Genomic DNA, 27,814 nt, shown 5'->3' with positions numbered 1-27,814 from the left:
GGCAGGAAGAATAGGTTAAAAAAGCCTGTATGAGCGAACAGAAGAGCACACAAATGTTTTCCTATGGTAAAACAGAAGCTCCTGTCACCAGTCACTCCGGGGGGTGCGCGGCTATTGGGGGCCTATTGGCATTCGATCAAATGACAGATGAATATAAGAGCTCATAAAGATCTCGCCGGGAGGATGGAGGGTGAGTGCCCAGGATCCAGTCACAGATGTTAATGGGAGGCAGCAATTGTTTTAACCAATCATGTACTGGTTAAAATGTCATTAGTGCAGATGCTCAGAAGGACTTGTTATCAGGGACGTCATTGAGACAGCGATTCCTCTATCCAAGCGTTCACTATTGCCATGGCGGAGGCATCGGTTGTTTCGCTCAGAGATATTTTTGTTAGCACATGCAGCATCAGACCCTATGGAATGGACCCTTGTAGCCCCCAGACAGGGTGGTCTTCTGCTGGGTTTCAGGGCTCGTTGTTGGGTTAGATCCACTGGTGCTACGGTGGGACAGTCGGACTTTGAGCACATACCTGGCGAAACGTCTCCAAAAAGACCACCGGCTTAACAGGGGCAGATTCTCAGTTCCACTATATATGAGGCTTATAACATATCTTCTATCTAAAGACCCTCAAACAGGACCACTTCTCCAATTAGATTTTAGGTGATTGTCTCTGCTTTGGAAGCCATTGGATACATAATTATTATTATTTCACATATTTTATTTCCTCATGTATCAACATCCACTATACAGAACTTGGAAGGCCCCATTGAAGATTTGCTATGAAGTCTGGTGGGTTTTTTGTTTTGTTTTTAGCACATTGTGAAAAATTTCACTATTTCCATTGGAAGGATGAAAATCTGCATGACGTGACGAGCCGCATAGATAATAATCAATCCCTATTCTGTGGGGCTTCTAGTACAGTTCCCTGCAAGAGCCGTTACCAGAAGTCAACAACTACAGGGACTTTGAGTCCCCTTTCATTTTAATTATGAGGTTTCCCAGCAGTCGGACCCCCCACTAGAAGACATGTAGCCCCTATCCAGTAAATGGGGGATATAAGCATGTACTTTATGGGGTAAACCACATTGTGTCTCCTAATAATAGGCTGACCTGACACATTTCCTGCTCTATAGAGATGGATCTTATTAGTTACTTATATAAAGACCACGAGAACAGGTCATGGTCTTCCTCCTCACCTCCCTTTTCCACCGGTCATATATTATGCCACTATTTTTCTCATTGAAGTCTCCTAAAAAGTCATCCCCAACTTTCATTGCAGTAAAGAATATGTCCAATTTTTTCCCCTTAACTCTGCCATTTTTATCCGCAGGCTACTACCAGTATTGAAGCTTCTCTTCACGTAATTTGGGCTGATACTAAATATCAGTCACAGACTGTAGACAAGTGCCGGCAATTTCCTTGTTGTGATCCTGATTTGCCAATATTTTGCTGCATTCATAGTTCAGCATTGGGCTAGGAAAGAGATTAATCAGCAGTGATATTAAGATTATGAAGTGGTCTCCAGTCAATGTCCTGTGCGGCTCGGAGATTCATGTCTTTCATATTTAGAGATAATTATTTGCCTTGGCACAACCATTGCACCGATAATAACATCTCGCAATGTGCCGGGGCTCGTATGTCGCTGGGAATAACCTCAACCATGAAGGGTTTTTGGACATCTGGACTTTGCAAACAGCAAAGCAAATGCAAAATGTAATGTGCGGCAGCAGATGAAAGAATCTCCATTCCCGGCCACCAGATGAGCAGCGGCTGTAGATGTCTGCTCGATCCATCCGCGGCCCCTCCATGATGTCTGCTCGCTCCATCCGCGGCCCCTCCATGATGTCTGCTCGCTCCACCCGTGGCCCCTCCATGATGTCTGCTCGCTCCATCCGCGGCCCCTCCATGATGTCTGCTCGGTCCATCCACGGCCCCTCCATGATGTCTGCTCGGTCCATCCACGGCCCCTCCATGATGTCTGCTCGCTCCATCCGCGGCCCCTCCATGATGTATGCTCGGTCCATCCACGGCCCCTCCATGATGTCTGCTCGCTCCATCCGCTGCCCCTCCATGATGTCTGCTCGATCCATCCGCGGCCCCTCCATGATGTCTGCTGGGTCCATCCACGGCCCCTCCATGATGTCTGCTCGCTCCATCCGCGGCCCCTCCATGATGTCTGCTCGGTCCATCCACGGCCCCTCCATGATGTCTGCTCGCTCCATCCGCTGCCCCTCCATGATGTCTGCTCGGTCCATCCACGGCCCCTCCATGATGTCTGCTCGCTCCATCCGCTGCCCCTCCATGATGTCTGCTCGGTCCATCCACGGCCCCTCCATGATGTCTGCTCGGTCCATCCACGGCCACTCCATGATGTCTGCTCGCTCCATCCGCTGCCCCTCCATGATGTCTGCTCGCTCCATCCGCTGCCCCTCCATGATGTCTGCTCGCTCCATCCGCTGCCCCTCCATGATGTCTGCTCGCTCCATCCGCGGCCCCACTATGATGTCTGCTCGGTCCATCCACGGCCCCTCTATGATGTCTGCTCGGTTCATCCGCGGCCCCTCCATGATGTCTGCTCGCTCCATCTGCGGGCCCCTCCATGATGTCTGCTCGCTCCATCTGCGGCCCCTCCATGATGTCGGTCTGATTGGGAAACCAAATAACCTGGCACAAAGCGCGATGAAGAAATAAAGGGGAATTAGTGTTTCTTACTGTATATGACAAATGTTAATTCTTTCCATCTAATCTTTATGCAGTTTTACTAGATGAAGCTCAGTTCAGACATGAATAATTTTCCCTCCAGGTCTGACTGGTTCAAGAACCACGATGGACCCAAGTAATAACCCAATTCATCCTTCATCATGATGGGACACCTTATATTTTATTATCTGGCCATCAGTCAAGCAAAATAAAAATAAAACTTGGACATTTTGGTGATCGTAATCGTCAACTATCACACGTTCCATGGGTTTATATTTTATGGAATATGCCCTTGTAGGTAGTAATGCAATTTCTTTAAAAATAGAATTGGACCCAGCAGGAAGTTTAAAAAGTAGTGAGATATATTATGGCCGATTAGGGCAGCAGTCTGGGGCTCAAAGATTTTAGGGGACTAATGGCCACCCAAACCATCCCGCATGTTTGATCCTACCCTATAGTAATAAGGGGGGAGGGAGCCCCATCCCTGGTCCCTGGTGCCGGCTCTCAACTCATGTATACAAGAGCTCCCCCCCCCCATGTCTTCCGAAGGTCCCATACTATAGAGGACTTGTCGCAGTCTTAATCTACCCCTGAGTAGAAAGGTGTTTGTGATGCTCGGATGGAAGGGTCTACAATGGAGAGGAGCGGAAGGAGTATATAAGGAGTATGTAGTAGAGAGAGGCATCATTTTGAATGGGGATCTATAGTAATTTTTGTTATACTCCTCCTTTCCATTTGAGTTTATTTATTGGTTTAACCCATTCATACAGTTGTTATTGATTGGACTAAGGACACATTTGTAGGCTATATGACTAGTATGTCCTTGAGTTGTGGGCAGAGACTACATTAACCATAATTATCAATTCAGAAATTATGTTTCCATTGGTTGAGTTCTTAAAGTAGTTGTTTCATTAACTATATTTCCTATCCACATGATAGGGGATAAATCTATGATGGCGGCCGGTCTTGTGCCCCCCCCCTTCCCCCTGCAATGGGCAAAATGGGGGGTTGCGAGCTCCCTGTGCCTGCCTTGTACTTTCCTGTATCCTCTGCTCCTTTGACTTCTCTGGAGCTTCCGTACCAGTGTACACCATGGCCGAAACCCAAAAGTCCCTGTACCCTGAAGCAGGTAAGTTAAGATGGTTAATGAGACAACCCTAAACCAATTCACATCATTTCAGAATGGAAATGACCACCTATTGGTGGCTACACTGTGGGTATCATGGAGTTTCTCCAGCAATGTAGGAGTTAAAGGAGTTAACCCCGCGCTTCCTCCGGCCTATGTTTTATATACAGAAGTCCTTTCATTTTTGTTGCATGGGAAACCCTTTTCCCAGACTCTTAAGATCTTAATTGTCTGATTAATTTGGGAGCAGAGCAGAAGTCTGTGATCTCGTTACCGGGTTCTTTGATCAGATTTGGGTTTTTAAGTTCTCAAGTGTTTCTCCTTCAAGCCGGGTGCATTTCTATTGCCCCCCCCCCGATGCTACTAATTCCTTTATTCAATCATCTCCTCTACCAATAGACGCTTCTTGTGGTCACGGCCGGGGAAGGCTCCGCGTATCGCGTCTATTCTTCAGAAGGTAAAAACCTGCAGTGATTCTCGTCTGAAAATTGTTGGGTGATTTTTGAAATAATTTGGAGAAATTAGAAATCCTAATCCTGGCCCAAAGGATTTGTGCCTCAGGTTTGTCAGCCAGGTTCCCACACGTAGTCTCGCCCGTATAAGATCATTTCCGAATTCATGGCTTGGGACTGCCAGAAGCGTCTTCTTATGAATGACCACCATCCATTGGAAAAACCTGACCGTGAATGTGACATCTCAGATAATGGCCGTGTTCCTCACCCAATACTTTCTGGGGTATCAGGTATGTTTTTTACCCTTTATGTTTCTGAAATAAATGGCGTCATCTTCTCCTAAAAAAAATTGCTAAGAAATTTGCCAACTAACTCGCACCAGCTGGCCAACAGTCGGCTCTGAATCTATCAGCTTGTGCACGGACCCAAAGCTGGTAACGCCCACTTGACTAATAGCTTCGAAATTACTAGAAGAAATAACTGATCAACTGCACAACATAGAGATGTAAGAAAAGATGATCGAATGGGTAATTCCTAGAATCCTAAAACGGACAGGTTGGGATTCGTGGTTTGTCGCCCCTCCAGGTGCCTTGTTTCCCACCACAACTAGTTCTCTCCCTCAGTGTCCTCGCTGCGCGGCGCTGATCCGGCCCAGGCAAGAGGTGGCGCAGCTCCACCAGCACCGGCTCCGCCGCCATAATGTGCAACTTTTAACTTTTATACTCGAATAATCAATATAGTATCCTATTTCTTGAAGTTTTACCGACGGCTCAGGGAATGTTAAACTCTGAAACAATCATATCAGGGGGAATAGTCTTATTTTGTTGAGCTTCTTGACCGCACAATATGATATTATTTGGTAAATACTTGAGATCAGATAAGGGGGCGATCGAGCTCTTGAAACGTTTCTGCTCCGTTACCCCCGACTGTAGCCGCTCAATAGAACAATGACCCCCATTGCATATGAAATGAGCCTTCATATAATTGGACGCAGTTTACGTAACTTTGTGGCTGTTTTTATTCTGTGTGGTCAGAGAAGTGCGAGCCCCTGCGTGTAGCTTTCCCTCTTCTTCCGCAGAAGTTGTTTTTAGGGCTTTAGAGATAAAGCCGAGGCAGGGAAATGCCTTGTGGAGCAGATGCTTTTAAGGGACAGAAATCATGAATTTCCTGAATTGCCGCCGCTCTCTGATGGCTACAATGACTGTGTGACGGAGGCAGGAGATCTCCCTTGTGTTTTCAGAGGCCTTTTTTTTGGCCCTTTCACTCTGCAAAGCTGCTTAAACGCACTTAAGCGCATTAGCATGTGGATGCGAGGAGAACATATTGACCCTCATTTGGAAAGTTTAAATGAGTGAAAGATGGAGCGATTTGTTAGGGCTTTACAAACCGGCTTTAGAAAGCGTCCGGTTTGCCCCTCTGGCTTGTCCTAATGCTTGTTCTAATCTTGTGTGCGGTTTATAGGCGACCAGACTGATTTGTGACACATAAGTCCAAAGGCCTTTTTTTGGGCTTGACCCGATTAGCTAATCTGTGCTTTGAATTTCAATGCCTGGTATCGGAGAGGAACGCTCTTGGGAACCGCTCACTTGTGAATCCCAACGATTGAAAGTGCAGGAGGCCACAGATGGTTAAGGAAAAATGGGAATTGCAAAAAATGTTTACATTGATTTTGTTTTATTGAAAGAAACCAACTTTATACACGGCACGGAGCTGCGCCCCCGGGTATCCGGCCATTTTCACCACACTTTATACATGGCACGGAGCAGCGCCCCCGGGTATCCGGCCATTTTCACCACACTATATACACGGCACGGAGCTGCACCCAGGGTATCCGGCCATTTTCTCCACACTTTATACACGGCATGGAGCTGCGCCCCCGGGTATCCGGCCATTTTCTCCACACTTTATACACAGCATGGAGCTGCGCCCCCGGGTATCCGGCCATTTTCACCACACTATATACACGGCATGGAGCTGCGCCCCGGGTATCCGGACATTTTCGCCACACTTTATAATCTGGTCATTTGTTGGCAAAGGTGATTAATTCAGCAAGAAATTTTCATGACAAGTTAATAAAATGCCGGTAATCCTACGATCAGAGCGTCTCCTTGGAGCGGGGCAGGTTTCCTATACATGTCTATACGTCTGTGTGTGAGATTCCTGCCATATGTCCCCTATTAATGTCCGGATGTGATGTAAGGGATGTGTCAGCCGCTGCTTTCTAAGTCTGTTTTCTGCTCTGCATCTTTTTTTTTTTTTGCATCTGCAGAATTAGCCGGAAACTTCCCAAAATTTAGTGCAAACGTTTCCGGTGCTTTCCCATCCTGCCAATGAAGATGCTTATTAATAACTTTAACTACATCCTCCGTGTCATCTTCTCAGTAGAATTGCGTGAAAATGTAGTAACTTTTTGGAATGTCAACAAAAACGAATGTGACGCGTCCTGGACTAGATGCGCACAAGCAGCAGTCGCCGGTCATACGTTATAAGGGATCCTGCGTCCTTCCCCTCGATGGCGCAGAGCAGGTCCTGATCAGATCTGTTTTCATAGACTCTCGTCCAATAACGGACATCAAAATGACAGGTAGATGTTACTCAGCTGTTAAGAATGGACACAATGTCGCACAGTTTTGTGCATTGGCTGAGAGTTGTCACGTTTTGTTGTCTTACTCCAACAAAATCACTTTTATTCTGGTTTGTCGTGTTTTTTTTTTGTTTTTTTTTACTTTTATTGATTTTTATATTTTACAATGCAAATATAAGTACACAAATGAGCATTCAAGTGTCAACAATCATTTAACAAAAGAGAGCATTTTGCTCCAGACATTTCCTTAGATGGAGGGGAAAAAAGGGGGGGTATGGGTATTGGGAGTGGTGGATTGAGTTGGTTCTGGGGAGGGAGGGGGGAAGGTTGATGGGGTGCATCTTATCTACATATAAATGAGTATTTTTTATGTTTTTCAAACATTTGAGTTAAGAACAATAAACAACCGAGAAATAGAACAAAAAAAACCATTTTTGCCATTAGAAGATTTCACCTATGTAATGTTTGATCTGTGTCCATATTTGCATTTTCTAAACCTCCAATGTCTTGGCTGAGCCACAGTTATTGTCCTGTACTTAGAGGTGACCTTCTGAGGCTGTAAACCTGCTCAGTGTTGTGGTGTTACCGCTAAGCTCCGGATGAGCTGCAGTACCGGCACAAGCCATGGTCACGCGTGGCGCTGTTTGTGGAACAGAGCAGCCATGTTTTTCATCTTATGAGCAATCCGTAGGGATGAAATGAACAGGATCATAGATTACTATGAAGGCGCGAGTTCAGTTGCGCAGAGATGGCGGCTGATATCACGTTTTGTGAAGAATTAGGTTGGAATCATTTCTGGAAAACTTGTGCCCCCATCAGGGGTCAATCTGTCATCCACATGGGGGATGTGTGAGCAGCGATTACTTATCCTGTTGTGTCTTATTATAGATTATTTCATTCCTGCCATTGTATAATCTTACACTATTGTGTCGCACCAATTGTATTAAAAGAACTTTCTTTGTTGCAGACACTTTGTGCAAAAACTACAATGCAAACTGTTCACACGACAGACGGCAGCGCAGTAGACAAACTGATATTCCGGGAATCGGAGAATGATCGCAAGGTAAGTCGTCACGCGGGGAGTAAACCCTGCACAACACTTCATGAGACGTGAAGATTGAAGCTTTTTCTAATTGGTTTTCTCCCTGTGTTTGTCAGGTCGTGCTACAAATAGAGAAGAAATTATTTGATTATTTTAATCAAGAAGTTTTTAGAGATAACAATGGCACCGCGGTAAGTCCTCCCTATGTCACACAGAATTGTGCACATTTCTTATGTACTTTGTGGGAGCCGTTACCTGCGCTGGTTCCGTTTCCCAAAATAGAGGTACATAGCTTTTTGAAATCAACAATGAACTTTATTAAGGGACATTTGGAGATACAAAGGGCATGGCAGATACCGCGCATAAACGGGGGTCTCGCAGGACCCGCGCAAAAGGGAAAAATACAGCATACAGTTATACAGTAATGGCAAGAAAAGGAAAAAGGAACCAACATGAAGCCAAAACACCGGAAGAAACTGATTCTACTCCATCCGAGAAGCTTCTATTTATTGTACGAATCATATCCAACATCATAACAACCCAAAAGGTAGAAAAACACAACCCGATCTATCAAAATACAATAAGAGTTTTTCACTGCATTTAACCCTGTAACGGAAAATGGCCCCCAAAGTCGAAAATTGCACTTTTTTTCCATTTTGAAAAATATAGAAAATTCAATAAAAAGTGATCAAAAGGCTGTAGAGTCCTAAAAATGGAAGCATTGAAAGTGTCATTAAAAGTAGCAAAGAAAAGACACCACCCACGGCTTCGGGCACCGAAGTATGAAAACGTTATTAGCGCCAGAAGATGGCAAAAATTATTTTTTTTTGGTACAGGAGGTTTTAATTTTTGTGCATGCATGAAAAAATTGTAAAACCTATATAAATTTTTTATCCCCGTGATCGCACCGACCCAAAGAATAAAGCAGACCTGTGATTTGGGGCGCACAGTGAAAACCGTAAAATCCAAGCCCAGAAGAAAACGGTTCAAATGCGTTTTTTCACCAATTTCACTGCATTTGGAATTTTTTCCTGCTTCTCCGTACACGACATGGAATATTCAATACCGTCACTATAAAGTGCAATTTGTTACACAGAAAACAAGCCCCCGCACAGTTCTGCACATGGAAAAATAAAAAAAGTTATAGATTTTTGAAGGTGGGGAGTGAAAAATGAAAATGAAAAAACAAAAAAGGGCCTCGGTGGGAAGGGGTTAATGACGAGTAACCTGTCGTGTGATTGTGAGGGCTACTTACCATCAATGGATAAATTATTAAATGAAATCTCTGTGAGAAGGTAGATCTATAGTGACAGAATAACACAAAGGCCGCGATTCACCGCAGATAGAGGTAAGTTGGTAACTAAAGCCAAATAAACAGGAAAATCCTGATCGCTGGAGTTATAGTATAATAACTGGACTGATGATATGTAGAGATGGTACACAATGTTATACAGTCCATTGTCTCCACGGCAAAGAGAAACAAACAAAAGAACATGTAGAAACGTCCGGAATGTTTATAGTCACAAGCGGAGGTTCAAATACAAATGTAGCAAAATGTATTCCCTTGTAGTGACAACATAAACAGCACAAAGCTCCCGCCCTCGCGCCTGCACCATATCCCCAGCGTCCGCCTCTAATGGTGAAACCATTCTATCCAACAAAAATTCACGAACCTTCTCCCAGAACCCTCTAACCACAGGGCAGAACCATATTAAGTGAAAGAAGGTACCAGAGGCAGAATCTACTAGTAATTAGTTATGGGTGATAGCGTATATATATATATATACACCTAGGACAGTCTGTCCCCCAGATTGGGGTGACCAGCTTAGGCGAAGAGAAGGGAAGATCCCACTCCTCATATGTCAAGGGACCGAAGTCCCTCTCACACCTTGTTGGATTGATGTGAGTGGATAGTAACTGGTTGTACAACCGGGATATTAGGGCCCCACCCGGCACCTGCAGGAGGATGAGGGGAACAGGAAGGGAGTTTTCTACCAACTTGTCATCCGGAAACTGTGTGTTAATAGCATGATGGAGTGGAAGATAAAACAGATGGAAGAGCTCGGCAAGTCATAGGAATCCTTTAACTGCTGGAGTGAGCAGCGGACTCCATCCACACAGACATCCCACATATAGGACACCCCCAGGCCCTCCATCTAGCCCCATTAGGCAGCAGGGAAAGTTCAGGAAGAGCTGGGTTGTTCCACAAGGGAGTGTACTTGTCAAAGCCAGTGGTATAATAGTGGTAGCGAACTCTCGCCCAAATAGGAGATGTTCAGGTGAGGTACGTAGATAAGAAAAGGGGCCAACAAAAAGTACAATGGGGCCTGGTTCAAGATGGAACAACCAAGGAAAGTGGAACAACTGGGCCGCCCAATACTATAGCTTAAAATTGGGAAAGCCCGAGGAGCGAAACAGCAAGCCGGCGGCTATCCCTGCCCTCCCCCTCCACAAACCAATAAGACTATGCAACTATGAAGCTTCTGGAAGAACCATAGGTTCAAAGAATTGGCTAAGCTGCAATAGGAGACGCAGGCCCATGGGCAGAAGCGCCAGTGTTTCTGGGTAAAATACTTGGGTCCTTTCGCCTAAAGATAACATCAGCGCCACGATGGATCCGCTGCCTCTTCTGTTCTGGAAGAGAATCGTCTCCTCCGTCGGCGGGGCCAGAAATAGATAAATGATATAATGAGTCAGAGGAGATAATCTAATCTTCATGGTCTAGTTAAATACGCTGCACCGTGATGGCTAAAAAACAAACTACCCATCTTACAGGATGAATGTTCCTGGGCCGAATTCAACCCAAAAAAATCCATTGCATCCTTCATCAAGCTCTGCTCTTGTACCGGCCTGACAGGAATTTAATTCGAGCCGGCTCCTGAAAATAATTATTGTATTTTAAGAGTAGTAATCATTGGCCGGGACATGATTGAATGTGTCCATGGCTATTGACTTTTGCGATGATATATGGCCGGGTTTAGTCGATATTCCCATCGAAATTGTATAATTAATTATAAGTGGGGCTGTCAGCTCTGCAGGATGGAGTGCCCTGATGAGTATTTGGGAAGATTAAATTTTCCTCCGCCGCAGCGAGGCAAAGACTTGGGAATTTTCTCAGCCGCCGCTTGTTGGATAAAGATGTTTTTCTATGTGTTTAGCAGCTGCTTGAGCTGAAGATGCATTGATTTTCTGGCCTCTATTTATTTCTATCTGCGCGGCGTCTCTTCACTAATAGCGGAATTTGTGCAGATGTGACAAGACCTGACAAATATTTATTATCCGCTAACTACTTTATCATTGTCCGCGGAGAGGGTTTTTTTTTTTTTTTATTTATATATTTATTTTGCGGCTCCTCTCTTTTCCCGGTGTAATTTCGGAGATAGATGTCCCCGATACATAAAATAGTTATCATACTTATAAAAAATCTATAATGGGTCACAATTTTTAGCCGAAATGCAATTTTCATTCTGAAAAGACTTGTAGTTGTGATTTCTGCAGCCGGACCCAGCGGAGGCGGCTTTGGGATAATCCGTGTTTGAGCAGCATTTTTAGTTTTTTTTCCCGACGACCTCAGGGTAAATATTATACCCCAAAGTTATTAATATTTTATTTCCTACGGTGATACTATTCTCCGATCACGGAAATGAGGAGCGAGATCTTTTTTCACTCGTTTTATTTGCCTTCAAGAGAAAAGAGCTGAGTTATTGCATTCTGCAGGACAGAGGGGGTTTAGGTTCTTTTGTTGTTGTTCTAGTTACATGTTATATAGGAACACAATGTACATAAGGAACACATGGAAAGAAGACAATACAGATGCATCGTGGTGTTGGAAGGACACCCAGGATCCCAATGTCCCACAATACCCCATTTATCCAAATCTAAAAATCCCTTAATCACTTGACGCCCGAATGGGTCAGGGGCTGTATGGGCCCGAGTCCTCTCTATACTTGGCGGCTGCCACAGTCGTTGCAGCTAACCATTGGTTGCCGCCATTTTTAAATGCCACTCGGTGCTCCCCAGAGGGTGCTGATCGGTTGCCATTTGGCCACCTGTATTACAGTCTGCCTAAGGTAAACTGTAACATAGATGCGGTCGATTGACAACATACTGCAACATTGTATTACATTCATTGTATGAAAGGGGAATGAAAACACATTAGGTATCGCCGCATCTGAAAATGCCTGATCTATGAAAATCTAATAAAGTTTTTTCACTGCGTTTAACCCCATAACAGAAAATACCGTCCAAAGTCGAAAATGGTACTTTTTTTGCCATTTTGAGAAATATAAAAAAAAATCAATAAAAAGTGATCAAAAGGTCACACATTCCTAAAAAATTATATCATTGAAAACGCAAAAAAATTACCCCACCCACAGCTCCGTGCACCAAAGTATAAAAAAGTTATTAGCGGCAAAATCTGGAAGAAAAAAAAAAGATTTTAATTTTTGTAAATGTATGAAAACATTATAAAACCTATATAAATGTGTTATCCCTGTGATCGTACCGACCCAAAGAATAAAGTAGATTTGTCATTTGGGGCGCTCAGTGAAAGTCGTGAAATCCAAGCCCACAAGAAAACGGCGCAAATGCGTTTATTCACCATTTTCACTGCATTTGGAATTTTTTTTTCCTGCTTACCGGTACACGGCATGGAATATTCACTACCATCACTGTGAAGTGTCATTTGTTACACAGAAAACAAGCCCCCGCACAGCTCTGTACATGTAAAAATAAAAAAGGTATAGATTTTTCATTGTGGGGAGTGAAAAATGGAAATGAAAAAACAAAAAAGGGCCAGGTCCTTATAGGGTTAAGGTGATCCCAGTTATGTAAACATTTTTCCAAATATCCAAATCACCGCTCTTTCATCAGTTTGCCAACCCCAAAAATTTTCAGGTCGTACAGTTCCCAAAATAACGTCATGCAAACATATCGTGCTCCTCCTGTAAAAAAAATGACACCTTACGCAGCACGGCGCGTATAAGGAAATAAACGTGACTCATGTCAGAATATGGTGATGCCGGAGAATTCTTGGGGGGATGTTTTATTAAGGCATAAAACTATATTAATGTGATATCTCATTAATCATAACCACACAAAGGATAAAGGGGAGCACAAAGCCTTCAGCTGCACTTTATTAGGTACATTCCAGCACATTTCCAGTACACTGTGCAGAACACTGAATGGTGACACTGAGAAGTACAATGTGTCCTGCAGAAAACAAGCCCTCGTATGGCTCTGTAAATGGAACAATACGAAAGTTATGGGTTTTGGAATGTGGGAAGTAAAAAGCAGGAAAGGTTTGGTGGTCACATGGAATGGATGAAACATATTTATATATATATATATATATATATATATATATATATATATATATATACTGTATACGTGTGATATTTTATATATATATATATACTGTATACGTGTGATATTTTATATATATATATATACTGTATACGTGTGATATTTTATATATATATATATACTGTATACGTGTGATATTTTATATATATATATACTGTATACGTGTGATATTTTATATATGTATATACTGTATACGTGTGATATTTTATATATATGTATATACTGTATACGTGTGATATTTTATATATATATGTATATACTGTATACGCGTGATATTTTATATATATATGTATATACTGTATACGCGTGATATTTTATCACAAACAAGTATTGTAAGTTTGAGTTTTAGCCAAACAGATTTTTAAAAGTGCAAATTTCGATTTACAAACTATCCAGCGATTCTCTGGCCATTTTCTTCAGCCTGATGGCCGGTAGCCCCTCATCCCATACAGCCGACTGATCGCAGCCAGACACCCCCGGCAGAGCTGACACCCGCGGCAGAGCTGACACCCGCGGCAGAGCTGACACCCGCGGCAGAGCTGACACCCGCGGCAGAGCTGACACCCGCGGCAGAGCTGACACCCGCGGCAGCGCTAATCTATTCTACACCAAAATGATTGACATCAGCTCTACTGAACTCCAGTCTTAATCGCGCAAACCCTTCCTCCCCCCCATACACATAATAAGCTTGGTTTGGTTTGTCCCACAGCTAGCTTTACTCTCCTACTCGGCTCCCTGCATCTCTTTAGTTGTATTTGTGAATTGGGGGGATCATGGGGAGCGTAGATAGATATAGGGATAGAGGAGCAATTCTATTTTTGTAAAGTTGTTCTTATTTATCCAAAACTTATTAGAATTAGTGCAACGCAAAAGACTGGGCCCCATTATTCCCATATTCCCGGTTTGGCGCTAGCGGTCCTGTTACAGGCCGTACATTGCATCCTATGGAAATGTCCAGGACCTTGACAATTCCCAATTCTTCTCAAATCCTCCATATAGGAGCGGGATGTGCCTGGAGACGGTTCTCTCCCTCGTGTGTCACAAAGCGTTTGCAGACGCAGAAGTTACTTATTGGGTTAATGCGCGGCTTGTATCCACTAATTACGTGTGTGCGGCCGCGGTGCCGTCCTTATTGATGCTGACAGCTCTCTGTACTGTACATTAAGCGGCATTGCCTGCAAGACTCTGCAAAGGGTCAATTGGAGAACTGTCAGGGGGCAATTAGGAGCTTAGTTTGCTTGTCATGTTCTGCGAGAGGCGACTGATGGCTTTGTTTGGATCCGTGTTGTCAGATGTGGTGTAACACGTCGCAGGGAGTCCTATTACTGCACCGCGGGGACGTTATACAGAGCGATCTCACCGCTGTGAGCCCTGGAGATTAGAGCATGAAATGAGACGTCATTTACATCCATACAACAGTCCAGTCATTCCAGGAATCTGCTTCTGTCTTGTGACCAATAAGTGGTTTTCTGGGAATGGATCACAATTTATTCCAATCTGTATTTGTTTTCTCATATTTTCTGACCATCTTGTCTCCCCCTCCCTGTAGTCTGGAGATGAGCGGGCAGAGCGTTGTGGGCATGCTCTGTGGCTGTGCAGCTCTGTGCCGTGTCATTAGTATCATTCATACAGCATGAGAGAGGGTGGATGTGTAAGTAAAAATACCGTATATACTCGAGTATAAGCCGACCCAAGTATAAGCCGAGGCCCCTAATTTTACCACAAAAACCTAGGAAAACCTATTGACTCGAGTATAAGCCGAGGGTGAGAAATGCATTGGTCACAGCTTCCCCATTTATATAGCCTGCTGGACCCTGCCCCATAGTATATAGCCAGCACCTCCCCCCCCCCCCAGTATATAGCCTGCCAGTCCATATCCCCCATTATATAGCCAGCCCCTGCCCCATTATATAGCCAGCCCCCTGCCCCATTATATAGCCAGCCCTCTGCCCCATTATATAGCCAGCCCTCTGCCCCATTATATAGCCAGCCCCCTGCCCCATTATATAGCCAGCCCCCTGCCCCATTATATAGCCAGCCCCCTGCCCCATTATATAGCCAGCCCCCTGCCCCATTATATAGCCAGCCCCCTGCCCCATTATATAGCCAGTCCCCTGCCCCATTATATAGCCAGACCCCTGCCCCATTATATAGCCTTTCCCAGTATATAGCCAGCAGCGGGGAAAGCTGGAAAGGTGAGTTCTGATATAATTTTTTTTAACTCGAGTATAAGCCAAGTTTGGGTTTTCAGCACTTTTTTTTGTGCTAAATAACTAGGCTTATACTCGAGTATATATGGTAATTTGTGCACCTTTATTCCCTCCTGCTGCGAGGACATAAAATCTAACTACACATTTATGAGATGGGAAAACCTAATAAAATTACGGAAAAATCTAGAAGATCCAGGGAGATGCATTTCCTGCAAATGAGAAACATCTTACAAAGCAAAACGCACGTCCTACCACATGGACTTTTGGGGTGCAGAGAAATCTGAGATGGAAGGACCTTGCGGGGTGCGGGAAGGTTCAGGTCGTCTGAGGTTTTATCGCTGCTTTTAAATCCATGTTCTTTTAAATTCTGTTTTATATGAATATTTCCACTTTCTCTGATTATATTGATGAATCCGGATGTTTCCTGGGACTCTGCGGGTGACATCATTTGCTGTTTGGCAATTTATTTGCCGCCCCTGGATCTTCACCAGCAACAAAGGCCACAAAATGATAGAAGATAATTAAATTCTGAGCGTTCTGTATAAAGGACGGAGATGATTTCCCTCTTGTCTTTTTACTTCCTGCATCTGACGGCACAAACTTGTGCACATCCCGCGTTACGTCTCGCAGCGAGATTTCTGGACTTCATGTAAATGAGCTCGTTATTCATTCGTAACGAAGCAGCCGCCAGCTCCGCTACAATCAGGGAATGTTTCTGTAATGTAACCTCTGTCTCCTGTTCCCTGTGACCTGCTAGGACTTGAGGTTTGTCTACAACTGTCAATGTGACCTTTACTAGAAGTAAAATATATTGTCACCTGTTTATGGCTCTTTAGAGCCTCCTCTATTACTTTTTTGGGGTGTCTTAATTTTGCAAGTTAGAAAATGACATCCATAGGACAGCTCTGACTTCCAGGACTGACCTATCTGCATTATGCTCGCCTCTACTAAAAGGATCCTGGAAAACCCTTTGGGGGTCCGGGCAGGGGGTGGCTTTTTTTTTTTTTTTTAAACTTTTAGTGAGGCGACCCGTTTGGACCTATAATTTGCCCCTTGGACCTTTGGAAAGCAAAGGAAGTGACGTCCCATAAGTCCATCATCGATCCTGGGTCTGCTTTATAATACAGAAGTCACCTGCTGTGTATGGAGCTGCTCAGGGCATCAGGTTAGGAGTAAAACATTTTTTTTGAAGTTTTTTTGTTGTGATATGTTGGTTAGTGAAGAATTAATCAAATATCCCAGGAAACCCTATTAAGGCTTCTTCACCCTACACGTCTGGTCTCCCTGGATACTGCACGTATATACTGCACACACCCGTATGAAGCTCGTATGCAGCCCATATTTATACCGTTCCCTTAGACTTCTATGGAGCGTACAGATGGGTGCGCTTGAAAGTTGCCATATTGGATCCAGGGCAGGTTTTTCTAATAGGAAGGTGATGATGTAGCAGAGACCAGATTTGTCTCACAGTAGATGTCACAATCAGATTTGCAGCATCTTTTGGATCAGGTTATCAGAAAGGAGATTCTCTATAGATTCTGCTGCAGATTCATAACGATTGGATCCATTGTCTTCTCCGTTCAGCACCAGGAAGAGCACGTCACATATCTGTGCATCAGGATGAGCGGCCACAGTGTAGCAGCTTCTGTGTTGATACTTCTGGAGATATTGTGGCCCAGTCTCTGGTGCAGCCATGTTTCGGCGCCGCTCTTCTCTCTGGGGTATCGGATGTGTCATCTCCTAGCAATGGTTTGTCTTCAGTATATATTATAATATGTGCCTATAATTCTGTGTATTATGGGCGATGTCGCTCCGGATATTTGGGCTTGTGCAGCAGAATTCTCCGTATCCCCAGAAGTCTTCCAGTGGTTTTGGTTGCTTCTCCTTGGATCCGGGATTCATTTCCCCGGCACAGCTGTGAATTCCCCAGTGTTCGCTGCGATGGGTTTGACAAATGCGGCTAATATCACCTCTTGATCTAACAACGCTGGGAGTTTGCTCCGCGGGTCTTGATGAGTAATTGCTGTTGTTCTACTCCGATGACTGAATTAAGTTGCCCTGTGATAAAGGGTTCATACTGCCGGGATCTCGCTGGAGGCCGCTCGTGGCCCAGTCCCCGTGGACAGTGACCTTTTACAGGGGATCTTTCTACTTCCAGATAAAACGGCCTAAATTGTTTTCTATTGACTGAGGCGTCTTTATCTGTTAAAGGTAAAGTATCCGGCAGCGGCGTCACCCAACCCCCGGGCCGAGCACCGAGTATAAACCTCACGCAAAGCCCAATAATGTGGTCAGGATTTACCTTATTCTGGTCTATACTGTTCTCTGTTTAGTGGACAGTTACTATTGTGGAAATATCCTATTCCTACCAGTCAATGCCCCCCACCCCTTAAAGGCCCCCACACTATATATAAAGACCCCTTTGTGGCCACTATACGGTACAATGCAGCTTTTAGTGTCCCCCTCATAGTATAATGCCCCTCCTTGTGTCCCCCTTATAGTATAATGCCCCCTCATAGTATAATGCCCCCCCCTTGTGTCTCCCTCATAGTATAAAGCCCCCTCATAGTATAATACCCCCTCCTTGTGTCCCCCTCATAGTGTAATGCCCCCTCCTCGTGTCCCCCTCATAGTATAATGCCCCCTCCTCGTGTCCCCCTCATAGTATAATACCCCCTCCTCGTGTCTCCCTGATAGTATAATGCCCCCTCCTCGTGTCTCCCTGATAGTATAATGCCCCCTCCTTGTGTCTCCCTCAGTATAATGCCCCCTCCTTGTGTCTCCCTCATAGTATAATGCCCCCTCCTTGTGTCTCCCTCAGTATAATGCCCCCTCCTTGTGTCCCCCTCATAGTATAATGCCCCCTCCTTGTGTCTCCCTCATAGTATAATGCCCCTTCATAGTATTATGCCCCCTTCCTGTAGTTGCCATACAATATGATGCCCCCTCCTTGTGACCCTACTGTGTAATGCACTTTTGTTAATGGCCTTGTGGTTCCCGATTTATAATCTCCCCACTGATAATGCTCCCTATAACGTCCCTCTTACATTTGAGCTCCCGTGTTTGTAGCCCTCCCTCTTTCACCACCCCTCCTCATGTGGCTTCTCCCATTGTGTCTCTCTCAGCTCCCGCACAGCAGCTATGGGTCCTGCTGCTATGGGAACCAGTAAATGCCTAGCGCTGGAGCGGGGAGCCAATGGCTGCTGCCCGGCGATATTCTCCTTCATCGTTAATACTGAATATTATCTGCTGATAACTAGGAGGATAATCCCGGGTGAACGCCTTTAATCCTCCGCGTGTGGCGCGTCCTGCGGGTGGCGACTGGTCGCTGCTTCTCACATTTGATAATTAATGTGTACAAATCGCTGCTAATTACTTGTCTCCAAAATGATTTATGAGGAAGCGAGGGGCAAAAAAGGACAAAATGTAATTTCCTCCGGAAACCCCCCCCCCCCCATTGTATCAGCCGGGAGATGGGACATGATTAATGAGCGCGGGTAACAGAACCTCAGGGGGGATTAGTTCTAGATGGCGCAATAGTCGCCATAGAAGGCGCTGATGACTGTCTATATGTTCTTATATCACAGGTGGATGATAACATGAGATAAACTTGTAGACTGTTAGTTTTTAGTATTTGTAGCTTTTTTTGTTACTTATAGAAATTGACTGTAAACTTGACTGTAAAAAAATGTACAAGGGGTCAATTAAAATGACATTGTCTGTTTGTGACACTTCCTCATATACATTGAGGCTTCCCTGCCCTGTATATAACCATCAGCTTTATTCATATAGCGCCATCATATACTGCAGCGCTGTACACATTATTGGCTACAAGACGTTACAGAGTAATAATCGGCTCACCAGGGGGGACATAGAAGGTGACTTGTACCATGGTCCAGCCATTCTTTTGGGGATAAGATTAAAAAAAGGGGGTATTACGGGAATATGAACATCTGCAACAAAAACCCAGAAATAAATGAATACAACAAAACTCATTGTCATTAATCACAAAACGGGGCGTAAATATTTCATGATTCACAAAGTTTTATGGGCTTTCTAAAGTAGGCGGAGTTATCTCCAAGATGATTACCATCTACAACTACAACTCCCATGGTCGCTCAGCTCTCAGTAACTCCTCCTCCCTCTTATGCTCCACCCCCAGTGATGATGTAACAGACTGTCCGGCTGTTACCATAGTAATGATGTGTAAGCGGCCATCACTGCACATGACGTCTCCCCACACACCGGCCATACTGGATGCACTGCAACCAACCAACCACAGCCAAATAGTGGTGATCACATGACCTGCCCAGGCAGCTGCAGGACATGTGATGTGGACATGTGACCAGCGGCATCTTCTGTCCTGTGTCTGCTCAAAGGAAATCAACGGACGGACGAAGGGCCGGGAGCATTTTGTTTCTTCATTGTAGTGAATGTCCACAGCATTATCTGCTAAGGGGAGAAAAATGTTAACAATTGATTTATAATTAGTAAAGCGCTGCATATGTTATGTGTGTGTATATATCTATCTATATACACACAATACACGCACTGTACACATTACATACTAATAATGACACCTGAGGTTACATATAACATGAATCCTCGCCTGGAGATGACATTTATCAGCATATGCCTTAAGTAATAAAGAAACTCCACTAGAAAGACGACAAATAATTATATTAACACTTAACTGCACAACAACTTGGGATTTACTCAATTCTCCACATTTGCATTGACTATGACTTTGACTTTGTCTTGTGACGGCCTTGAGTGAGAGTAATAGTAAGAGGAGTAGTAGTGAGAGGAGTAGTAGTAATAGTGAGAGTAGTAGTAGTGAGAGGAGTAGTAGTAATAGTGAGAGTAGTAATAGTGAGAGTAGTCGTAAGAGAAGTATTAGTAGTGAGAGGAGGAGTAGTATAAATGAGAGTAGTAATAGTGAGAGTAGTAGTATAAATGAGAGTAGTAGTGATAGTGAGAGGAGGAGTAGTAGCAGTGAGAGAAGTAATAGTGAGAGTAGTAATAGTGAGAGGAGTAGCAGTGAGAGTAGTGGGAGTAGTAGTAGCAATGAGAGTAATAGTGAGAGTAGTAGTAATGGGAGTAGTCGTAAGAGAAGTATTAGTAGTGAGAGGAGGAGTTGTAGAAATGAGAGTAGTAGTATAAATGAGAGTAGAAGTGATAGTGAGAGGAGGAGGAGTAGCAGTGAGAGAAGTGTTTGTAGTGAGAGGAGGAGGAGTAGAAATGAGAGTAGTAATAGTGAGAGGAGTAGCAGTGAGAGTAGTAGGAGTAGTAGTAGCAATGAGAGTAATAGTGAGAGCAGTAGTAGTAGTAGTGAGAGTAGCAGTAGAAGTGAGAGTAGCAGTGAGAGGAGTAGTAATTGTGAGAGTAGTGGTAGTAGTAGTAGATATGAGAGTAGCAGTGAGAGTAGTAGTAGCAATGAGAGTAATAGTGAGAGTAGTAGCAGTAGTAGTGAGAGGAGTAGTAGTATAAATGATAGGAGTAACAGTGAGAGGAGTAGCAGTGAGAGTAATAGGAGTAGTAGTAGCAATGAGAGTAATAGTGAGAGCAGTAGTAGTAGTAGTGAGAGGAGTAGTAATAGTGAGAGCAGTGGTAGTAGTGAGAGGAGTAGTAGTATAAATGAGAGTAGTAATAGTGAGAGTAGCAGTAGATATGAGAGTAGCAGTGAGAGGAGTAGTAGTATAAATGAGAGTAGTGGTAGTAGTAGTGAGAGTAGTAGTATATATGAGAGTAGCAGTGAGAGTAGTAGTAGCAATGAGAGTAATAGTGAGAGTAGTAGTAGTAGTAGTGAGAGTAGTAGTACTTTCGGTATGAGGCCTCAGCACTGAGCGTGTGATTAGCCGCGGATCTTCGCTATCCCTGTACGGGGCGAGTGATGGAAGTGTTTGCCGGCCTCTTCCATGGCTGATTATACGATCGCTCTCCTGTGTGGCTGCACTGTACTTACTCCTTACTATTATCTGTTTCATTTGTTTTTCAGCTTTTAGAATTTGACAAGGAATTATCAGTCTTTAAAGACAAGTTGTACGAACTGGACATCACGTTTCCTCCCAGGTAAGGAACATCCACCATGTATGATGTGCTCATAGTACAAGGGGACAACGGAGTCTAATAACCATATTATATGAAATATTATTAATGAATAGTTCGGGTTGATATGTGATATTTTGGAGGAGACGCCTCTACCTCTTGTTATCAGAGTTTCTGTCTGGCTCTGTCGTCAGTGAGGAGTGAGGAGCATTGAGCCGCAGGCAGAGGCGTCTTGTAGGAGATAATCCTGATACATCTGCTGTACTAGAGATATCATATACATTTCTCCTGATGGCTATACTATTCTGCAGGTTTTGTCCCTGTATCTGCCGTTCTACTTGGATTCTCTTCCCTCTGTAGATGATGTGAAGATCGATCTGTCGCCAGGCGGATCTCTAATAGCAAGTGATGAGAAGCAGGGCAGACGTGTAGGGGGAGGTTTATCGCGGCTTCTGCGCCACTTTCTGCAGATTGGGCGTGCATTATTGTGTCTCTGGGTCATGTGGGCACAAAAGGGACTGGGAACCGGTGTCCATCCTGCCCTGTGCCATGTGCAAACTTTCATCAGCAGGTTTGTACCTAAATCTACAGCAGGACCCGGCATCATTCTGCCCAGAGGCCGTGCCGCCTGACGGATACGTCAAGAGGTCAAAGCCAGAACACGGGGCGCAAGATTCATCATACACTGGGGCCAGCAATTACCCCGTAAACTGCAGTCTGGCTACACCAGACCCACTGTAGCAGCAACTGGAGCACCCGCCGAAGCAGTGACCGGAGCACTGACCTGAGCAGCGGCCGGACCACCCGCCGGAGCACTGACCGGAGCAGCAACTGGAGCACCCGCCGGAGCACTGACCTGAGCAGCGGCCGGACCACCCGCCGGAGCACTGACCTGAGCAGCAACTGGAGCACCCGCCGGAGCACTGACCTGAGCAGCGGCCGGACCACCCGCCGGAGCACTGACCGAAGCAGCAACTGGAGCACCCGCCGGAGCACTGACCGAAGCAGCAACTGGAGCACCCGCCGGAGCACTGACCTGAGCAGCGGCCGGACCACCCGCCGGAGCACTGACCGAAGCAGCAACTGGAGCACCCGCCGGAGCACTGACCTGAGCAGCGGCCGGACCACCCGCCGGAGCACTGACCTGAGCAGCGGCCGGAGCACTGACCTGAGCAGCGATGTAGTAATTGAGCGATGCATAAGAGCAGTAGGTTGAGATATTTTCCCATGAAAAGTTCATTATGTGAACTATTAATTTACAGAAACATTTTACCGTTACTCATTTCCATGTCGAAACAATTTGGAAAAACTGGACAACTGCAAAATGTAAAGGATCTCTGTGTAAGCGTCACTGTGCGGCTCATGACTTGGAGAGATTACTGGACTGATTACCTGACTGCACAGAGTTTGTTGTCTGTTACCATGGTGACACATACATCTGTATGGAAGCTGTGGAAAGGAAACCACAGGAATGTCTTTCATTCTGACTGATCAAAAAGTTGCATCATATTCTGTTCAAAATGAATCTTCTGATGTTTTACACGACCTTCCCCTTTCTGCTCGCGTTTAACAACATCAAACATATAAAATAGTTACCGAAATATTTTAGTTTTTGAAACAGCAATTTCCAGAATAATTAGCTGCACAAATCTTCTTTCCCGTTTCATATATCTGATAATTTGTTCCACTGAACCAACCTCCGCCCCTTATTCTCCACAAAGGTTTTAATAATTTTTGTAGGGCCCTAATATTGATGTGTGATCCATTGTTGGAATATAATGGATGATGTTGTGGATCATCACAATCACTTTCCCGGGAAGGAGGATGCGATGGAGCGTTACCCGAGCCCCTGGCGGCCGCCAGCTGAGGTTCTGATTGTGCGCGTCCCCTGGGAGGTCAGGTCCGCGCCTGACAAGGTGCTGCCGCTCTCCATTGTTCTTACTGATGGATGATGATGACGATGGGGCAGAAGTGTGTAAATCTCAGGGGCTGCCATCAGTTATATACCCCGGCCAGGAGAGTTAAGGGCGTCTTGATTTAAGCATGAAATCTTTTTCTAGGACAGAACTTCTGTTTGGGATCCATAAAGCCCAAGATGTTCTCCAATGAATTGTGGCTGATTGTAGTTTTTATTGTTCCATTAACCTGCACTTGGCATTTGCCCCAGAGATATAAAAGTAATAAGGACCTTGTCACTCAGAGCTGAAATGTCCACACGAGGCTGCTGGGGTGTATTTTTTTGGAGGTGGTTCTAGAAGACACCGTTTTTGGCCATTATTTCTGGTGGTTCATATAGAAGGATCCAATATTTTATGGTCCTTATATTTTGGCTCCTGTTGGTCTTCAGGCTCCTTCCCGCTGTCACCCTGGTGGCCCCACCGGATAAAATCATTCAGGAGGCCCAACCTTCTTCATCCTCCAGCAAAAGACCTTACAAGCCTCCAGATGAGGTAGAACTTTCCTGCTTCCCTGGGGTCCAGTGTAAGGTTAGGACCTGCACACACCGGAGCTTCCTTCTCTTTTGGGCCAGTTCGGTTCTGTGGCCATTATCACTTACAGGGGGATTCCCATTTCAGCAAGTAATTACGTAGTTACATAGCTGATACACATGTCCATCAAGTTCAACCAGGGAAGAGAAGGGACTGGATGAGGAAGGGATTAAGGGGAACAATTCTATATAACAAAACTGTTATTATATATTGTTAGAATAATGAAAAGTTATGCAATTTTCCAATGTACTTTCTGTAACAATTCCTCACGGGTTTCTAGATCTCTGCTTGCTGTTCTTCTATAGAAATCTTCTATGTTTACTTGTAGTGGACAGTAATCTGACCTTGGTCACACAGGTGCGCGGCTCATATTACACAGGTGCACGGCTTGTTATATCACACAGGTACACGGCTAGTTATATCACACAGGTGCAGGGCTTGTTATATCACACAGGTGCACGGCTTGTTATATCACACAGGTGCACGGCTTGTTATATCACACAGGTGCACGGCTTGTTATATCACACAGGTGCAGGGCTTGTTATATCACACAGGTGCAGGGCTTGTTATATCACACAGGTGCAGGGCTTGTTATATCACACAGGTGCACGGCTTGTTATATCACACAGGTGCAGGGCTCGTTATATCACACAGGTGCAGGGCTTGTTATATATCACACAGGTGCACGGCTCGTTATATCACACAGGTGCACGGCTCGTTATATCACACAGGTGCACGGCTCGTTATATCACACAGGTGCAAGGCTTGTTATATCACACAGGTGCACCGCTCGTTATATCACACAGGTGCGCGGCTTGTTATATCACACAGGTGCGCGGCTTGTTATATCACACAGGTGCAAGGCTTGTGATATCACACAGGTGCAAGGCTTGTGATATCACACAGGTGCACGGCTCGTTATATCACACAGGTGCACGGCTCGTTATATCACACAGGTGCACGGCTCGTTATATCACACAGGTGCACGGCTCGTTATATCACACAGGTGCACGGCTCGTTATATCACACAGGTGCACGGCTCGTTATATCACACAGGTGCAAGGCTCGTTATATCACACAGGTGCACCGCTCGTTATATCACACAGGTGCACGGCTCGTTATATATCACACAGGTGCACGGCTCGTTATATATCACACAGGTGCACGGCTCGTTATATATCACACAGGTGCACGGCTCGTTATATATCACACAGGTGCACGGCTCGTTATATATCACACAGGTGCACGGCTCGTTATATATCACACAGGTGCACGGCTCGTTATATATCACACAGGTGCACGGCTCGTTATATATCACACAGGTGCACGGCTCGTTATATATCACACAGGTGCACGGCTCGTTATATATCACACAGGTGCACGGCTCGTTATATCACACAGCTCTGATTACTCTCTATGCTACTAACGAGCCGTGCACCTGTGTGATATAACGAGCCGTGCACCTGTGTGATATAACGAGCCGCGCACCTGAGTGACCATGGTCAGATTTCTGTCCACTGGCAGTAAACATAGAAGCTTTCTATAGCAGGACAGCAAGCAGAGATCTAGAATTAATACAGAAATTATATTGGAAAATGGTTTATTTTTCATCATACAAAGAATTACACTAATTTGAGATAGTGGAACAAACCCCTTTAATATCGTTAAAATATTTAAGGTGCCTCCTACTCGTCATCCTCACCACCTGATCCATCCGGACCGTGCAGGGTAACTTGTCCAGACTCTCCCCGTATGGCCGGAGGAGGGAAACCTTCACCATCTCTTCTCATCCGCTGACAGATCACCATAGACGTCCCGGGAATATTGAATGTAACAATTTTTCTGAGTATTTTTGGTTCTGTTTGGTCCTCACATTTATCGCTCCATGACCAGGAAAGATTTCTATATATTGGAATATATACTTACAGCAAGCAGAGTTCCTGAAAACCTTCTTACTCCACAATGAATAAGATGAAGCCGTTACACCCCGTCTCTGGTTACTCTGGAAACACCTGCAGCAATGTCTGGAATCTGGAACAGAGGATTCTGGATGTGGGGGCCGGGGACCCTCTGTGCTACACGAAGCCTCGGCAGGTACCAATATCCGGAGGAGTGTAAGATGGTTGGACTAATACTTATCCAAACTTAAAATATGATTGGAAATTGCAGAACATAATATTTCCTGATGCTTCAGCTCTCTAGACTGTAAAATATTGTAACTTGTTATATATCACAAGCGGAGGCGGCTCTGAGTATTGTAATTCTGTATCGCAGTGTAACGTGAGATACATTGTGTCCCCCCCGGGGGTAGGTGCAGAGGCGTCTGGCAGCTCCCGCTCTGCGCTGCTCACCCCTGTGATGAATTTTACCTTCCCGTGTTAGTTGTGTCCCTGGAGCCAGGAAGGCAGCACCCGGCATCTGACACCCACAGAGGGCAGGGACCCGGATCAGGGGCCGGATATACAATCTGCTCCGGGATATTTTTTATGTTCCATTACATCTATTATGTATAACTATAGTCATATATGTTCTTTTATGCATCAAGTTGTGAATAGTAGTGGATTTGTTCCTTAATGTTTTCCTTATTTGAGTTGCTGTGATGTATTTAAAGGACCCCCCCCCCCCCCCCTATCAATATCCATCATAACCCGGGGACATTACTCCCGGCACCAGGACTGTGGGATCTTCTTATGTTTCCATGGCCTCTTCCATCAAAAATTATGCTAATGAATCAGACAGGCTCTAGGGGCATTACCAGAGCCCCTCCATGCTGCAGCTTCACCTGCTTATACAATGGTATACATCCTCCTGTTCGGCTCCTCCCCTCTGAAGGCAGTATACTACCTCTCAGGAGGCGGGGGATAGAGGCCATGTAGTTGCCTAATGTTCTAGGGCAGTTCTGGCAGACCGAGGGCCCAAACTATTTATTTTTGCAAAACTCCAGCAGGTAATTTCAGCAGTGACTAAGTCCAGGCTCACATCACGTTTTCTGTATAAGCCACAGCGACATCACTGGGGAAACCCCTCGCACCGGCAGCCGACCTGCAAACCCCCCCTTCCCTCTCGCATTCGGGAAGTAGTAGGGGTCCCCATACGACATAACTCAGTGTCGTATGGGGGTATAAGCATACGGTGTATAAGCAGGGGGGAGTATAAGCATATGGGGTAAAAGCAGATGGGGTATAAGCATACGGGGGTATAAGCATAGTGTTATATAGGCTGACGGGGGTATAAGCAGGCGTCCTATAAGCATATAGTGAGTGCCATATGTTGTAAGGACACAAAATGTGGAAACTATTCTAATCATCATTGTAGCTTCCATCCAGGTTCTCATGACCTGGAAGAACTGGACTCCGGCTCCGTCCACAGCTTCCCCCTCCTCCTGTGGTCTCCGGGATGTGACACTTTGATGGACGTTAGTGGGACACATCCTGGGCCGCCTTGTCGCATGTGCGGAGGTGATTACCTTGTCCAAGAAGGGGGCTTGGAGGTGCCGGGACCCACTTGTACAGGGTGACCTGATGTAGCGGTTCCGGCCCGGTGACCTGATGTAGCAGTGCTGGCCCGGTGACCTGATGTAGTGGTGTCGGCCCTGTGGAGAATAGTTCATGTCCAGACGAGAGGAGAAGCTTTGATGGACACGTCGCTGTCTCTCCTCTGTCTGGGGGCAGGTAACACACATCCGCTAAACCCGGCACATCGATGGCAATGAGTGAACAAGTGCCGGCGCCTCCATGGGAACCTCCTGCTCAGCGCCTCACATGGGAGACACCAGGGTTGTGGTCCTGGAGATGTCTG

The 27,814-nt window shown here is 45.2% G+C and overlaps 1 protein-coding gene across 1 annotated transcript in view; it reads left to right on the top strand.

The window, feature by feature from the left end:
• INPP5A (inositol polyphosphate-5-phosphatase A) overlaps nucleotides 1-27,814 on the top strand; it is a 241,090-nt gene that overhangs the window by 192,016 nt on the left and 21,260 nt on the right. The window contains exons 10-12 of the mRNA XM_072129441.1: nucleotides 7,831-7,926; nucleotides 8,022-8,096; nucleotides 21,478-21,551. Of these exons, the coding sequence (XP_071985542.1) occupies nucleotides 7,831-7,926; nucleotides 8,022-8,096; nucleotides 21,478-21,551 (245 nt within the window). The remainder of the gene's footprint in view (nucleotides 1-7,830; nucleotides 7,927-8,021; nucleotides 8,097-21,477; nucleotides 21,552-27,814) is intronic.

Source organism: Engystomops pustulosus, chromosome 11, assembly GCF_040894005.1.
Source record: "Engystomops pustulosus chromosome 11, aEngPut4.maternal, whole genome shotgun sequence".
Taxonomy (NCBI): Eukaryota; Metazoa; Chordata; class Amphibia; order Anura; family Leptodactylidae; genus Engystomops; species Engystomops pustulosus.
Note: the sequence above shows the minus strand (reverse complement) of the source record. Positions and strands in the feature narration are given on the sequence as shown.